The following is an 18,340-nucleotide window of genomic DNA, read 5'->3' on the forward strand; positions in this document are numbered from 1 at the left end:
TTAAAAGCCCCAGAACGAAGATCATCTGCAGGTTTCAATATCACGCCAGTTGGTTTTGTAATCTCAATGCGAGAGCTAGGCTTGAATCCCGCATCTGTGTTTTCCATGTTTTAGTCAGTTTTGGAGGTTTCAATCCTGCTAAAGTTGGTTGGTTTAGTTTGAAGTAATAAGTGTCATTGTCTCAGTTGCCTCAGCACACTTCGTATCTCTTGCAGAGTACAGGCCACCAAATAAGGTTGCCATGGAGATGAACCTGGAATACAGTACTAACTTGACCTGTGATGGATTTGACCCCGCTAGAGACAGCCTGGTTCATCAGACAGTCAGAGACAAAATCACTTTGAACGTAAAGACACTCAGCTGTGTGCAGGATAACTCATGTAGTGTGAAACGTGCCCAGGTAAGTTAACTGTTATGAGATGCATTAAGGGAATACACAGGTGTGATGAGCTGATTTCTCTTTTGTGATTAATGACCAAAGAGGGGGCGTACGTGGCTACTGTGACTAGACAGTTCTGCCAAATGCATGTCCACTGAGACTGCATTTAAAAATATAGCTTCGGCTGAGAAAGACACCTTTACCAATGGAAACCATTGGTTAGTAGCCACGGCCACTTCCCATGGGTGTGTATGTTAAGCCCTTTTCACACAACGACAAAAAAACTCGAAATGTGTGAGAAATTTACTCATGCTTGAGAAATCTTACAAAAGTGCCATCGTATGAGAGGTTGCCAATGCTTGAGAGTGACAAGCATTCCTGGTGAATCCTTGAGATATTTTGGAGGAGGTCCGGACCTACAACAAAATCTTCCGCTAGCAGAAGATTTCTCAAGCAACCCATGAGAAGCGGTCGTGTGAATGGATGCACTGTTTATTGTACAACGTCCCCTGCGATAACCTACACAGTGCGCATGCGTAGTGACCTCCAATTCCACACAACGCGCCTGTGCCTTTAACTTCGTTTCAGGCATGTCCAGCGATCTTGGCACTGCTTGCCGGTGCAATCGGGAATACCTCCTGCGACTTCCCGCCACACGTGGCTATTGTGGACCATGCTGTCCATTGTCGCCATAATCACCGTGTATTCCATGGTAGTTATAAGGCTGAGAGTCGCATCATACTCCCAGCCTTTCTTGAAACTTTTCTTCTTCTTGGTACTCTCCGAAACATCGGTTTTGGGAGAACGTTCTTTTGTCTGCAAGTTTGACTCTGCCGATGTAGCGTCAGCCATTTTTCATCGATGGTCTCCAACCTTTGACCTCACATTGCGCTGGTACTAGCGGTATTTGCGCTCAGTAAGTGTGGAGGTCACTGGCAACAGTGACAACAACAGTGGCAACAGTTGTTGTTGTGTGAAAAGGGCTTTACACTCAGCCACAACCAGTTGATCTAGATACAGCCTGAGCTGATGTATTAGACAGCTGTGTGTTACACTCAGCCACAGCCAGTTGATCTAGATACAGCCTGAGCTGATGTATTAGACAGCTGTGTGTTACACTCAGCCACAGCCAGTTGATCTAGATACAGCCTGAGCTGATGTATTAGACAGCTGTGTGTTACACTCAGCCACAGCCAGTTGATCTAGATACAGCCTGAGCTGATGTATTAGAAAGCTGTGTGTTACACTCAGCCACAGCCAGTTGATCTAGATACAGCCTGAGCTGATGTATTAGACAGCTGTGTGTTACACTCAGCCACAGCCAGTTGATCTAGACACAGCTAGAGCTGATGTATTAGAAAGCTCTGTGTTACACTCAGCCACAGCCAGTTGATCTAGATACAGCCTGAGCTGATGTGTTAGACGTACAGCTGTGTATTACACTCAGCCACAGCCAGTTGATCTAGACACAGCTAGAGCTGATGTATTAGAGAGCTGTGTATTACACTCAGCCACAGCCAGTTGATCTAGTCACAGCCAGAGCTGATTTATTAGAGAGCTGTGTATTACACTCAGCCACAGCCAGTTGATCTAGTCACAGCCAGAGCTGATGTATTAGAAAGCTGTGTGTTACACTCAGCCACAGCCAGTTGATCTAGATACAGCCTGAGCTGATGTATTAGAAAGCTCTGTGTTACACTCAGCCACAGCCAGTTGATCTAGATACAGCCTGAGCTGATGTGTTAGACGTACAGCTGTGTATTACACTCAGCCACAGCCAGTTGATCTAGACACAGCTAGAGCTGATGTATTAGAGAGCTGTGTATTACACTCAGCCACAGCCAGTTGATCTAGTCACAGCCAGAGCTGATTTATTAGAGAGCTGTGTATTACACTCAGCCACAGCCAGTTGATCTAGTCACAGCCAGAGCTGATTTATTAGAGAGCTGTGTGTTACACTCGGCCACAGCCAGTTGATCTAGACACATTAAGAGCTGACATATTAGAGATTTTTGTGATACATTCAGCCACAGCCAGTTGATCTGGACACAGCCAGAGCTGATGTATGAGAGAGCTGTGTGTTACTGTCAGACATAGCCACTTGATCCAGACGTAGTCTGAGCCTATGTATTAGAGAACCTTCTTGAAGACCACTAGTTGTGATGTGTACTTCACATTCCCTTATCATACCTCAGGTTAGTGGCTGCAGTACCCAGAGTCCAGCAGACCACACCCGCAGACGGCGCCGCCGCCGATCAGTTGAGCCGATTGAAATTGCCATCAGGTTGGAACGTGACGTCCATGTCCCTGACCGAGAGAACCTGACTAGTGAACAAGGTGAGGGGATGATGGCCGATCTCATCAGTGTAGCATAGTTATAAATCTGTAGCATAGTTATAAATAAAACCAAATCAGATTTGGTTTGAGTGAGTGAATACTGGCAGCAAGGTTAATCTTGTCATCCAGTACAGTGGAATGCCGCTGTAATGAACACTGCTATACTGAACATTCGGAAACACTGAACATCCCCCGAACTCCCAAATTTTCTGTGTACTATTATTGAACATGACAAGTTTGTTTTGAATAAAAGAGACCTGTTTAGAACTGATATGATAACTCTAACATTGCCGTCACAATGGAACAACGGCCCACACGTGGCTTGGTCTGCATTGTTCCTGGATAGCGAACATTGCATTTATGTGTGTGTGTCCCCCCAGGCAGCTGCATAGAGCAGCTTTAAAGTAAGTGTATATGCGTGTAGCAATACTCATGACTTTGTGCGGAAAGCTTTGCATGATGATAGCTACAAATAACTGTCTATTCTCTTTCTCTGTCCATCCTATAAAGTGACCAGTCAAAACAGCACTGTGGATGCTGCCAATGAACTCCAACAGGCAGCACGACATTTGATCAGCCAGTCTGTGTCGGGCCAGTTTGCCGTGAATGTTGACCATCAAGTTTACGACGTTGACACTGAGAGGACCCAGGCCTACGGCATGCAAGTCTGTCCCCATGGCTCAGTGCGCATGAATGCACAGGATGCGCGATGTGGTAAGCACTGCTTGCTTCAATGTTGGGCTTTCTGGCCAATTTGATTTGGTTTTGACATTTCCTTTTAACCACTCACTTGTCAACAGTTGTTCCACAATGAACTTGTTCTGACCATAGTATTATTTCTTAGCCAAATTATCAACTTTTTGAAACAACATACCTCAGTCATTTGTTCAATATATGTGTAGATATCTTTCTGTGCCGTTGCTTATTGGAAACTCTGAGACAATGTGATGAAGTGATATTTGCTATGACACCTAGCTGTGGTCCATGGCTACTTTAGAGCTCCACACATGCTCAATACATGTACCTCCATGCATTAGATCAAGCCTCTGTTCGTGTACAGACTCAGTGAGAATCACTCCAGCATGGGAGCAAGTAGATGTCAACTGGTCCATCCCGCATGAAGTGGTTAAGAACTGTGGCTAACTGTTGACTGTGTATAATTGATGCACAGCATTATCCCAGTTCTTGAATGGTGGTGATAATCTGTGGCTTCATATGATTGATGATCAAGTTTCTTATGATGAGTATAATATGATGTGTTTACGTGTCCGTCAGTGCTGTTTACACAGACAGATGTTTCAATCCCCACGTGTCATCCACAGTGTGTCTTTTTAGTAGCTCTGTATGCTCATAAAAGTTGAGCATTTATACTTGGAATATTAATGTAATTGCAAGATCCACACGGACATTGTAGCATTGAGCAAAAAGGTTTGCCAATAATCCCAGTGACAATTCTGTGCATGTATCTTCTCTGCTCAGTTCCCTGTGAGTCAGGCTGGTTTGAAACCCACGAGGTGTGTTATGCCTGCCCACCCGGCATGTACCAGTCACAAGAGGGCAGCACCTACTGCCAAGCCTGTCCACGTGGACATACCACCGTTGGCCCTGGTGCCACAGGGGAAGAAGATTGTGAAGTCACCACTCTGTAGTCCTTGACAAGTTACAAATTTGTTCGACCTCCATAACGTGTCAGTGAATGTAATTTTGAAGAGGAAATTGGTCATTTATGTTTCTTGTTTAAAGACAGTTGCAAAAAAAGAGAGACATGCAAGTAGTTTTTCTTCCTGGAAAGGTAAAGTATTCTTCACAGGAATGGAAGATCAAATTCTGAATTGAATTCTTGAACTTTCTTTTGATTCATGGAAATCTTCGACTAAATTGGTGAGGCTGTTTGTTGATTTTCCCACTGTCTAGCTATCAACTTCTAAGAATCTTAAAGTTTGATGAATTTTAGCTTTAATTTTTGGAGCTGAATTTGACAAAGTACGTGAAATTCAGTTTGCATATTTACTTAGTCTTTAAACTGTTAGATTTTATTTAGAGTATTACATTCAATATGACAAAGTTTACAACAGTAGTACTTCAGGCCAGGAACCAAAGGCCACCCTTAATGGCTACCACACAGATTTCTGATCGAAAGGATGTGGTACCGTTCAGACCAAGAAAATCATCAGTATCTATTCCATGTTCTTTTTTCTTCCAAGCAGACATACTTTCTGTAGTGTACTTTTGTCTTTTATCTAGCACAGTTGCTACACATTTACAGGCATTTCCTCTATTTTTCCATTTTTCTTGTTATCTTTTCCATTTTCTGCACTGATGAGAATGGAATCTAACTCACTTGGCTATCGAATAAGTTACTCAGTTAATGGATCCGTGAATAGACTATAGATGTGGATGCTTATCTCATTGAATTCATCTCAGCAAGATTCCAAATCTGACATGTTTCTTTAAGAAGGTATGTGTAGCAGTTTGGTAATAACAGAATCTCTCTCTCAGCATGAGCTTTGTTATGAATGATTGTCTTAGAAGGGATACATTTAAAATGGGACAGTTTTGCTATTCCTATTGGTCGAAACATGTCATGTCACCGTGTATTAACATTTTATACTGTCCTCTGAGAGGTGATAACGCCCTCTGCGTAAATCACGCGCTGGCACATGGATACGAGACAGTTTAATTGGGTCTGATTGGTTAGGAGTCTGTGTGCATGTGACGCTCCATGTGCGCACCAAGTTCATTGATGGGGATTCTGTTGGACAACTTTTAAAAGGAATATACCATGAAATGGATGGGGGTGTTTGGGAAAATGAAAATAATTTTTAGAATAAAAGCATTGGAAACACATCATATATTGACTTCCATTGACTCTCTGAATAAAAAGGTATTTATGAATAAGAATAAATACGTGCTTAGCCAGTCTTAAACTAACATTAAAGACCTTGGTCAGGAGAACGAACGCTGATAATGCCCGAGCCTGTGCGCGGCTCGGGCATTTGTCGCGTCTATTCTCCTGAGCCAGCTTTAAATGCACGTTTAAGACTGGCCCGGCACATATTTATGCCCTTATTGAAGTATGATGGAATAGTGTTAAACTAGTCTGCTTAAGACCGGCTAGAGACGAGGAATCGACCTTCTTCTTCCTTGAAGAAGTACAGCAAACTTTGACATGGACATTGCTGTTGTTGCGCCACCATTTTAAGCAGTCTGCCTTTGAAGTTGACACCTTTTGCCCCTCTCATTGTTGACTGTCTTAATGAAATGGAGGCACTGCTTGCAAAAAGTCCAGTGCTTAACCCAGGGTAATTTCACCTTTGGTGTTTCAATCTTGTCCTCAACTCGGTTGTTGTCAGTGAAGTTTAAAGACTGTTTCCAGCTAAGTTTTATGGTTTTTCTTAAAACTCATAGCAAGTTAGAATTGGTCAGAATTGGTGTCACCTCCATCACCTAAACATTCTTTCTGTTCATTAAATGATCCTCTTTTTGATTGATAAAAATTCTTTTATGTATGTACTCAGAAGGAATGTATTTGTGGAAGTAAAGGTGTGGATGTTTGCGTGTATTAAATAAAACTGTACCAGGAGTAAATTACTTTCTGCACATGCTGTTTGTAATAAAACTGCAGTGAGCACTGCACTAGCCTCTTGTCATCATTTGCCCGAGTTTGCAGACACATGTTGTTACTTGTGATAGTGTGTTTAATATGGATTATAAAACTAAGATAAATGACTGTATGGGGGATATGGGAATCCAGGGACAGGGGACAAGAGGAACATGCATCCCAACCCCCCCCCCCAAAAAAGGGGAGAGAACAAAGAATTTTTGTGGCTGGGTTGTCAATTCCATTTCTCGTCTTCCCGAAACTCCTCAAATATGGCCTCACCCCTCAAAAAGATCACAGTAGGTGACATGAAGGTTACACTGTTACATTACAGTTTACATACTGTGCTACTTTGAAACAATTTCGATCCCTCAAAAAATTGAATCTGGATCTGCCCAGAGGGGGTAGGCTGTGATAAATATGCACCCTTCACCATTTGAAAATAAACTTGAAAGATAGAAAAAATACGACTGAAAAAAGAATGGGAGAGGGACTGTGCCGTCTCATGCTCATTATCAAATCCCCCAAAGTTTTAAACTGCTTATCTTTCTCCGACCCCAGCATGTTGGAAACGTAGTTAAAATTTTAAATAATTCAATTAAATAATTGATTTTTTTCGCTTGAAAGAGGGCTTCCCTGATTTGTATTTAAAAATTGCTAGATGACATTCACTCTTTTTAAAAAGGAAGACAAGATCAAATGAAAAAAATTCAAATTCGTTTAATGGTTATACATATGCAGTGTATTCAAATTATGATATGGCGTCAGGGTTAAGAAAAATGATAGGTCTACTGGATGTTCCCTGCCTCTGTGATTGGCTGACAACTGGGTGGAATTTTGTCTCCTTTCGAGGTGCAAGACCACATGCCAAGTACGGATGTACAAGAATTTGCAGCAGAAATAGGCACGGGCGACATTGAATGGACACCATTAATGTGAGGCCTTTTTTGCACCAAAACAGCTGTTAAATTGCATGTTCTGATCTGGGAGGTTGAAGAAAAAACATACGGGAAGAATTCCATATACGGATGCCAGTAATTATTTCCTATGTACAGTGGCCTATAATACCATTAGAAAGCAAAAAAATGTCCAGAAAAGTTCAATTTAGAAGGGAAAATACCTGTTTACTTGAAAAAAAAAACACTTGGAATTTTTCAGACCAGTCTCCTATGACCTGGGGTTTGTGCACGGGGTTTCATGTCAAGTGGCATATGTATACGGAACTCTTTCCAAACATTGAAAGCAGAAAAGAAAAAGATGAAAAGAAATGGAAATTGCTAATTTCTTTGAAATGCTTCAGAATTGATCCCTCATCCATTGTTCCTTGATGGTCAGTTTGATATTGTTGAGTGTTTTTCATCTAGAAAGGGTCACGGTCCCTTCTTGATGATACCCAGATAGTCAAATGCATTACATGTCAAGAATACGTCATAATCTCAAGGCAATGAAATTTCTTGACCTCCAGGAGGTGCAGGAGATGAAACAAGAACCCACAAGGGGAGTGGCATCAGATGACCTACTGGAAAGGATACTGGGATGGCTTGTAATTGAATAGTGCTCAGAATAAATTCGTAAGTATCTACAAGGGTTGACATTATTCATTGTCTTGTCTTCCAGTCTTGAAGTCATATTTACAATTTATCAAAAGTGACCACATCTTATTCTTTTCTAAATCAAACAATTTGGCCGACAATGTTACAACCTCCTTGCTAGTGGACTTTTTTATAAACAAAAATCGGCATTTGGCCAAGTCATGAAGTCACTTATTAAGGTGTGTGAACGGACCTTCAACTTGAAGTCAGAATACTGACAGGTAAGAATCACAAGCCCTTGCTAGTGTGACCTGTTCCATGCTCCATCAAAACTAGAATGTGAAAGTGGGCACGTAAGACTAAACCCTGCCCCATGAGAGGACCTGTCATAAGTTGAGTGGCCATGCCCCCAGTCAGAAATGTGAGGTTCCCCAGCGCCCCACTTTTTGCACCAATGGTATGTGATATCTGAATGTCCAGATCCTGGTGTAAATGGGTCTGCTAGGCATATCAACACTGAACATGTACATGCTCATACTGGTCCCTGATGGATACATGTAATATATTTACTGAAGTTGGAAGGAAAATGGTTCTATTTTTTTCCTGAGTTGGTTTGTAATCTAAAGAATATAGTTGTCTTCAAAACAATTGAAATTGTTTCTCTAGTTAGCATGACGGCATGTGGCAGCATGGAGTTTAAGTAGTGTGTGGCAGAGCCAGAAATGTTTATGTTATTAAGTACACGTTTTTACATAGAAGTAGTTCCCCTTTAAAAATGTTTAACTTTAGTTTAGAGTTCTTGATTTTTTTAGTAGTGTGCCCCCCTGTTTATTTGTTTAAGCCCTAGCTTCCCCCATATAGAGTTACCACATGGTCTGGTCACACTCAGTGTAGCAGATCAGCAGAGACCAGTCACCTTCACCTGTACCTATGTATTGTTCCTCCTAACTGGAGTGTGCTTTTTCTGCTTGAGTCCTATTCTGCTAGAAGTCAGTGATTGAAGTCTGAGCGTAAACTCATAAGGTCCATTTTACGCACTGTGTTGGGTTTTGGTTTTTGAGTCTTTTAAAGTCTTAGTCTTTGGGTGTTTTTAGTCCTTGAGTCTTTTTAGTTTTTTGCGTTTTTCCTGTACTTTTCATTTATAAATTATTTTTTTGTCCTTTTTTTAAAGTCAAATATTGGTGTCTGAATCCTTATTAATTCAGTTTCCTGCGACTTTTCTTTCAAAGATCCTTGGTTTAGTAAGAGTTTTTGTTGTTTTGCGGTTTCCCCCCAGAGTTGTCTTCTTCTAGTGTTCCATTTTTCTAGGTTACAAGTGCATACTTTGGTCCGGGGGCAGAATTCTGACAGCAAAATTTAGTGCATACTTTGATCCCCCCCCCGGCGGTCGGAATTCAGCCTTTTGTTTTATGTAGTTAAATGACAATCAAATGCAATAAATGATCAGACTCTTATATTCCTGTGGCCAAGACCCCATCTTCTCAGAGGCTTCATGCTTGAATACTTTCAATTAATGTTTTTCCAGACTTGCCTCATAACTCAATTTTGTTGAAACTCAAGATTTTCCTCAGATTTTGTACATAAATTTACTCCCCAAACAAAATCTAGGCAGCTGAGGGGGGAACTTTATTCATAAAAAACAATCAAGATTTTAACATCCTGAAAGCAGCTTTTTACATTAAAACATGGGAATATTCATGCTTCATTAATTTTAAATTTATTCAAATTCTTGCTGTAAATTCAGGGCAGGAAAAACCCTGATTGGTCCATGAAAGGCTCCTGCTTTGTGATTGGTCTTGGTTCTCAGGCAAAGGGCTTTTTCTTTTGTGAGGGCATTGCAGGGTGTGGAAATCAGAACAATAGGCTGGAATGCAGAGTCAGTGGCACTGTGCTGTGCAGTGTAAAGCATGCTGTACACAGGCCATGTACAGCATGAATGACTTGTCTTTTTGGTACATGTACACAGTAATGCTAACATAGCAGCCCTGTTTTTGCAGTGCATTTTAGAAGTGAAGCTCTTCCTCAGTCTCCCTTGATTTTGATATCTTTCCAGAGAGATGTTATTGTCACTATCTTCAACATTCAGATTTTGACAATCTGGCTGACAGACAGGTCGCTTTAGTGAAGGTTGACACAGAGCTTCTATCAAAGTCCCCTTAAGGTTAGTGTTCTTCCTTCAAACTCTATGCTAGAATCTACAGAATGGGGAGAGTGGGGAGCTCTTCAGATTTTGTGAGAACTCTCAATGAGGCTCAACATCACCATTAATTCTGAGGTAGAATCAACACCTCATTTTATAATTTCAGCTTGTAAGAGTGGCTGTCAGTCATGACAAAGGCATGGTTTACAAAGATGAAAAAATGGGAGCCTTAAATTATTAAAGTTTTTGTTAGAGAAGACTTGTAAAAAAATCATGATTTCCCACAGATTTGGCAATGGACCAGCAAGGAAGCAACAAAAAATAGAAAGACGTTTTCAAAGGTTGGTTCATCTTTAGATACTGATTGTATTCTCTTCACAGGTGGTGATACATGCTTGAACGCTGCTGCCATACAAAGCAACATCAGACAACCTGAGACCTGCTGCATTCCCATATAGTCTGAATAGAGCATCATTGGGTGAGTTCGTTCCACTAGTGTAACCTCATTCCATCCAAACTGAACAGAGCATGCTGACATCAATGGACAGTTTGTCCAAAAATTCCATGTACTGTCAAGTGGAAAATAATTGGCAGCAAGTGGATAACTCATTTCAGAGAAATACAGCATGGAAATCAAATCTAACATCTTATCAATTTGAAAAACCTGAACCATAGCAGATACTTTAATAATTGCATTTTGACTGAAATTGTCAAAAGATTGTTCTTACCCATGAAGAAGGGTTTTACTTGGATCAAGGAATCAAAACGATGGGCCCCCTGACTTCTGCAGCATTTATGCAATGCTTGTTACATTTAGTTGGAGGCCCAAACTAATAGAGTAGTCCTTCACAGTCATCAGTTCAGCATGTTCAGTTTTGATGGAGCTGGGTACACTCATCTTTACAGATTTCAAATTGTTTATAAGACCTCTGTACACTGTAGGAGGAGCGTGGATATTGGCAATAAACAGGATACCAAAGGTAACTAAGGAATAAAAAAACTACAGCAAGCTTTTAATTTCTTTGGCCATGTTGACTGAGATTAAACAGAAATTAAATAGAAATAGGAAGTTGTAATTTACAGAAGGGATTTTTTTGGCTCTTGACTCTGAAATGGCATAAAATTGTCATTTTTAACTCTCACATCAAATGAACCAATTTAATGGTATAGTGATAAAACCACTGATAGGCAAAAACATGTAGAACACTTGCCTTTTGAGGATTGAAGAATCAATAGAAATTGCAGCAGGTAAAATCTTGTGTAAACTGGAAATTGGTTTCCTTACAGCACTTGGAGGTACAAATTGTGTACAATATGTTGTACATGTACAGTACAATCAGGTAGAATGAGATCCAGTTGGGGCTGTTACTCTCCAAATGACAAAAATCTTTTGATAGCTTTGGCTCTACCGGTACCACCACACACTGTTTTCAAACTATCAAGCACTATGCTTAATGCTTTAGCAAGACTGAATAAAACAAACCATAAAAAGTGCCTGTCAATAATGCCAGAGGCATAATACTTCTCACAATGAAAAGAGTTCAGATTGTGTGAAGTAATATTAGGAATCCTTGTAGCAATGAGAAAATTGCAGTGCTTTCCTGGTGTTTGGCAGCTAGGGATAGTTACTTTCTTCACTTCCTTCTCTTCCTAAAATACCTGAATCAAATCTTATGCTTTTCTCTTTCAAATCTTTTTATTCTAATTTCATTATGGCCCCTTGTTTTATAATTCATGGTAGAAAACTATAAAAAGTGGCTGCTTTTGAATCGCTGACTTTCTAGAAAGTGCAACTTGTTGTACATTTATGTGTTCACATCAGAGTTGTCAAGCAATTTTTATTTCAAACCCCAAAAGCTGGATCAAATAGATGGCAAATTTAATTTGGGGAATGAGTCCATAGTCTTGTTGAAGGCTAATTTGCTGAACAGTCCTCAGTTGTCATTGCATGAAAGATACTTTCATTGTCATCTTTGAATATTCTGAAAATGTTGCTCAAAAATGAGTTGTTAGAACGTGAGTGATGAAATCATACGTATACATGTATAATACATGTAATGGCCATGCCAATGCATGATATAAAGCCTGTTTCTCTGTTATGGTCTGAGAAGTGAGAAGCCTGTTTCTCTGTTATGGTCTGAGAAGTGAGAAGCTGTTTCTCTGTTATGGTCTGAAAAGTGAAGCATAAAAATTGGCTGCAGAATCAACATCTTGAATTACGTGTATGTTACTTTTCCAAGCTGTGGTTTATTGTGTTTACATTGTCATAGTTCCTTGCTAATTTTCCTATTAAAACTGTGCATGGTTTCACGTGATGAACACTGACCATACTTACATGTAATTAATCCTGAGATTTCACTTATTGCCATGTGACTATTGCAGGTTTCTATTCATATCATTATAAGGAAAGTGTTTTCTAACGAAAAAAATAGCAAACATTTCAAGGTATCTTTTCCCCCTTTTTTCTGGAGGTCTTTTTCTTGCGTGTAGAGTATCTCACTAAGTAAATGTTTCTTTGTTCAGTCATTCTTTTGAAATTATGCAACATTTTTCCACAAAACTTGGACAGATTAGAGTGTCTATTTCACAAAATCCTAGAAGGGCTTTGGAAAATGAAAAATCGCTATTTTAAATGTTCAATTCATCGAAAATGAATAATAATAATGTTATAATGATAATATTATGGATTGGGGTCATAAAACTACTGAGTTTATTAGACATGGACATATACATGGACATGTATGTCACTTCAAACAACATACATGTATACTGCCTATTTTCAAAAACTTTTCAATGTCATTATGAATGTGCATGAATTTTACTGTCCAGGTTTCATTGAAAAATGTCACGTGCTGTGTACATGTATCAACATTGGAATGGATAGATCATGTGGAGAATTCATTTCAAATAGCTGGAGACTGGAGGACATTAACATTTGGATAAATATTTAAACACAAATGCTGACTGGGAAGATTCCATTGCCATTTCTTTTTTTGGGGGGGAGGGATTGAGGAAGTTATTGCAAAATCAGACTCCTGCTATTTGAAGTGAATTCTTGAGCGTAATGAGATTGATGGCTATAATCAATAACTATTTTGAACACCACACATGCTCTGTGATGGAATAGGAGTTAACTGGTGTATTTCAAGGTGTACCACATTCAGGTACACATTTTGGAATTGCAGTGTCCAAAAATGGCAGTGAAAATACTCCTTTTGTACATACCCATTGTCCTCAGTGCTCTAGAATCTTTTGTATAAGAACAAACTCATGACCAAAAACTGATTCAGAATATAACATTTTGCCAACAATCTCTGGCTTAGTTTTCTTCATGCTTTACCGATAGTACTTGTTTTAAACATTTAACCCCAATAGTCCTTAAGCCTCCAATACTGAATTGGAGGATTCAGGACTGTTATGGTTAATGTTTTCAGCAAGATGCTATACACGTAATATTTATTATTTTATTTGAATGAGCAAAATGAACCCTCCAATTTTGTGGCAACCTATTTCAGCATTTTACTTCGTCAGAAAAGTATTTAGTTTTCTGACAAAGAGTTTAATCAAAACTTTTTGCTTAGTTTGCTGGAAAAAACACTATCTGCAATGGTACACATGATGTGTTTTTTAAAATCATGACCTTGCATGCAATGAATTTTGTTAGAATGACTTCGCTCACTCATGAATACTCTTCTTCATCTTCATCAACAATTTAGAGTCAAGTGTTGCTGAAAGGTGCATGTGATTCAACACACAAAAATTGTCCAAGCTGTTCTGTACAAGTGATGGTGCTGTTGCCTTAATGTAAATCAAAGAAGACACTTCATTTTGCAGGCGTTCATGTTCAAATTTGGCACGCTTAATTTTCTCTTACCAAAACATTTCTGAGAAAAGGTTGTTCACTGGCTCCTTTGCCATTCACTGATACAACAATTGCCAAAGAAACAAATTTACGATGCAAAATTCCAGCAATTTAAGGTTCAGTACATGGAAAGATATCACAGTTTCGGTAATGAACATGGAAATTTACATCAGCATGCAACCAAAGAGGCCCTAAAGTACGGATTAAAAATAGCAAAACAAAAAAATGAAAATTAAATGAAACTCGGGTGCATTTTCAGGGGTTGAAGTAAGAAATTGTTACATAGCCATTTACATTTCATTTACTACATTTTTCATTGTTTTATTATGCATGCTTATTTGACGTGTTTTCAAACACTTGCGTAAGATTTTCATGGTTACAAAATGGTTGATTGTAGTTTTCCACTTTTTTTACGTTTCTTACTGTAGTTGGAAGAGAAGTCAAGATGCTCACACCTTCCTCTACAGCAAATTGGTTATAATCCCTCATAGTAATGACATTTTATCAATTTCTCTATACGTAACACCTGTAAGCCTAGCAAAGGAAACCATATTTCAAAGTCTGATTCTGTCAGATAGTGTGATTATGGCAAGTGGTGATGACCCACTACTGTGAAGCTGAGAGCAGTTTCCACACAGACTTCGGTAATGGAGAGAGCAGCTCCCTTACACGATTGTGACTGTCTATAACAAGTTCAAAAATATTATAGCCAGATTTGGACAAACTGGGCAGAGAATTGTTTCACATGTACCTGGGTTGCTTCTCCAGCACCAAATGGCTAGGCCCAGGTCCTTATGAGATTACGGGAGAGGAGCTAACCACAGATGTACCCAATTCCATGCCACTGCCGAGGTGTTCAAGTACATCAGTGATGAGGAGTTAGTCTGGAGGACTTAAGTTCTTGTGACGAGGGTCATAGAATGAAGCCTGAATGCTGACTCTCACCATCGCCAACTTCAGTGTTACTTTTTGCATATTGAGGACTTGGCCATCTGTGTCTCTCTTCAGTCAGGAGTAGGGGCCTTGATGGTTCATCAGTGACTTGTCGCCACCCAGCAGCACATGGAAAATTATGATAGTTCAAGCCAGTGATGCCTCTCCATCTATAAAGAGCTGCACATTTCACATACATGTATCTCCAGCGAGTAGCAATGTAACTGTCACATTTCCTCATTATGCCACCTTCATCGGCAGCTAATGTTTGACAGTTCATCACCATGATGTCTCTCCACCAAGTAGCAGATGGAGACCTAGGACAATTCCTCAATGCCTCTCCACCAAGTGGCAGATGGAGACTTGTAACAGTTGATCACATGTCTCTTCATTCAGCACCAAACAGCAACATGCAACGGTTGTAAGCAAGGTTTGCCTTGTCACAGTGGAAATGGACAATTCATCACAATATCTCTCCTCCCAGTAGCAGAGAAACGAGACTATGAGCCTCTCCATCCAGTGGCAAGTGGAAACTTGTAACAGTTCATCAGTATGATGACACATTGCCTGATGGGGAAATGGAGAATTGCAGAACCTCGTCACAAAGGAGATGGCTGTGGTGACAAAACAACATGACATGGTTTCCTTTTCAAAGGCTTGCAGGAAAAGGTTTTTTGCCCAAAAGAAACTCAGCCGTGTAAGAAGTGACAAATATTGAAAGCTCTACACACTTACATAGAATGTACTGGATCTCTGGAATGGCCTCACATCAGGGTGTCAGTTGGGAACCCGACCTGACTGGCAGATACAGTGTACATGTATGTGTGTCTCACTACATTTAGTATATTTGGTGGCTGCGTTTCATTTGTTTTTATATAATGTATGATTTGGTACTTTAAATTCGAGCAAAAAAGAAAATTGTTAATGAACAATCAGTGTGAAATAGAAGGGGATTGAAATCGTATATTGATGTAGTACAGTTGTTTCCTTGTGACTGGTACTTTGTGGCATATTCTTGCAACATCAGATGGAACTTGGCATATAAAAACTGCCAAATTCATAGCACTTTTTCTCTGGCATAAATTCATCTTTGATAATTCCTAAAAATGCTGTGCAATATCTTCTTAAAGTGAAAGGAACATCATTTGGAAGACAATTCATTTACAGTTTGTTGTCTCATCAGTTCCATCTTGCATAATTTTCCAAGAAGATGCTGCACTTTTTTGTTTTTATTTTTTGAGGGGGATTGCCCTCGTAGAGAACAAATAAACAAAGAACTTTTAGCCTGTCTGTCGTTGCAGACAGCATTGAAAACACAAGAAAAAGGGGAAAAATCAGGTTTTGATCAACTTAAGCACAAACGTTAACATTTGTTTGTGACATGTAATTTCTAATTGTAGGTTTGACTGAACAAAGTAACACGACATATTTGTTCAACATACGGTATCATTTGACAAAGAAATCTATGTACACATGGCAGTAGGAGAAAGTCTCTCATACTCTAAACTTGCTGAAATAATGGAACTTCTGAAGGCAAGTTCTTATTGAATTGTTCTTGCCAGCTTGGACTTTAATGCATACCAGAGAAACAAGTTAAATATAGCAACTACAGCAACTCATTTCCAGATCAGTGCTTCAAGTTTAAGTTACTCATTTACATCACTCGCCGTCTTACATGTATGATTTGCTGGAAGGAATCTTAGGAGCAGACAAATTGCAAAGGACCAGTGGGGAATAATAATTTCACACACTGCAAGTTGTAGTTTGCTGACAGTGAACCAACCCTTTGTGAGCACATTAACTGTACATGTACACTTATTGCTCATTGAATAATGACCACCTCATTGGTGGAAAAGGAAGAGTCTGATTGGATTTTACAAGTCACATGGTGCCCACACAGAGAAAATGCATTTCACTAGAAATTTTTCTTGTGTATTCCACTCCATGAACATCTGAATGGATATGCGACATATCGCCTCAAAGGGATAACATTTCCTTGTAAAAAGAATCAGCCATTTCTCTACACCATTGGCTAAAGGGGCCCTAGAGTCCCCCCCTTTAACTAGTTCCCCAATTGGCTAAAACCTTTATTGTTCTTAATGACGTGCCCCCTAGCTGGTACTTGGGCCTTCTTGATTGCCCAAAGCTGGTGATGGGGCTGAATTTCTCCTTTATCCTCAGAGCTCCTACTGCAATCTTCACTTTTCTCATCTGTGGATCTATCCACATGCAGTATATCTGCCTCAGGCATACAGCGTATCCTCATATCTGCTCATTTCCTAATCTTTACTCTGTGAAACACTAAAGAACATTTTCTTTCAACTTCCCACTGGTAAATATTGCACTGCTGTAAAAGTTTGAGTGGAAATCCATTGCCCCAACTGGATCAAACTACTCCTGTGTTGACTTCAACAGTTTTATGCTCATTCTTAAAGTTCCCTTTTAGGAAGGATATCGTACGTTATACATTTTATCAAAGCGATAAATCAGGAAGGCAGGGTACAGGATAACTAGTATACGGCTGCAAAAACACGGTGAAACCTTCATATAAAATAATGCAAAAAACACATGGCAGAAGTCAAAAGCTAGCGAGGAAAAACATATCTCCGATATTGATGAGTTTGGCTGTGTTTGCAGAAATGGCCAAACTTTCAAGGGTGTACATGTCCGTAATGAATACTTAGAGATAATTGTCATGCAATGCTTGAACAGTTGTTTCCTCTTCATTGCTTGAAAGGATACTGTCTGTCAGTTATTAGGAGGGAGGTTACATCCACATTGGGCTCCTCCCCATACCAGAATGCTAGATCTGCCTGGCCAATCAAGTCATTTCTCAACTCAACTCTCCTGACAAAATCCTGTACCCTGCCAAGAAGCAAATGTAATGTACTCTTCCTGATATGTTTCCGTTCTTTTTCCCCCTCAAGCTAACTTGTCACAATGACAACTGACAGCACCTCGGCAATCTTCTGACAAACCCATCACTGATGTCTCAAGTTGATGTCGACCCTTTGGAACTCTCATCTTTAAGACTGGCTGCGCACATCTAAGGAAAACTGCAAATCCATGGCATTGAAATGACACCATGCATGCATTTATGTTTGACAAATGCATCTCTTGAGCCTAACTGATGGTAGAAAAATTGTTGTCTGGTAGAAAGTCTCCATTTATTACTTGTCACCAGTCAACAGGTTCTCCTGTTTCGGAATACATGGAGAATTGAAATGGCGAAAGATTTGTGAAACTATCAATACTACTAGTACATTACAGTTCAGTAAAGACTAAAGCAAATGATGATGCCATGGATTTGCCGTACTTTTTGATGCAACAAAATGAAACCAGGCACATGTTACTTCAGGATTGAATAAAGTAAAAATGATTGAATTGTTGAGTTGAAGAGTGCACATGGATAAACTCAGGAGCATTCACTCTTGGTTGTTTTTTACCTAAGAGATTGTGGTCTCTTTTACCTTTTGGACCCAACGAAATACACTGTATTTGAATGACTGAGTTTAGAAAAGACACATTGAAAGAAAGGACATGTGCCTGGTTCATT

General features: G+C 39.7%; 1 protein-coding gene and 1 long non-coding RNA gene across 7 annotated transcripts in view; both read left to right on the forward strand.

Moving 5' to 3' along the window:
• Window positions 1-6,369, forward strand: part of LOC110990291 (uncharacterized) — a 63,776-nt gene extending 57,407 nt beyond the window's left edge. For all 6 annotated transcript variants that reach the window (XM_087133288.1, XM_087133291.1, XM_087133289.1 and 3 more), the window contains 4 exons: window positions 216-400; window positions 2,575-2,716; window positions 3,227-3,430; window positions 4,196-6,369. In XM_087133288.1, coding sequence (XP_086989414.1) covers window positions 216-400; window positions 2,575-2,716; window positions 3,227-3,430; window positions 4,196-4,365 — 701 coding nt within the window. In that variant the 3' untranslated portion in view covers window positions 4,366-6,369. The remainder of the gene's footprint in view (window positions 1-215; window positions 401-2,574; window positions 2,717-3,226; window positions 3,431-4,195) is intronic.
• A 3,314-nt stretch (window positions 6,370-9,683) lies between these two features.
• LOC147800051 (uncharacterized) lies at window positions 9,684-18,181 on the forward strand. Its single transcript, XR_015424394.1, has 3 exons — window positions 9,684-10,010; window positions 10,371-10,467; window positions 17,712-18,181. It is a non-coding gene; the product is annotated as an uncharacterized LOC147800051 (long non-coding RNA).
• Window positions 18,182-18,340: the final 159 nt, after the last annotated feature.

The sequence above is a fragment of the Acanthaster planci genome, linkage group LG02 (genome assembly GCF_054643075.1).
Source record: "Acanthaster planci isolate LZ-2023a linkage group LG02, COTS_SCS, whole genome shotgun sequence".
NCBI classification, from domain to species: domain Eukaryota; kingdom Metazoa; phylum Echinodermata; class Asteroidea; order Valvatida; family Acanthasteridae; genus Acanthaster; species Acanthaster planci.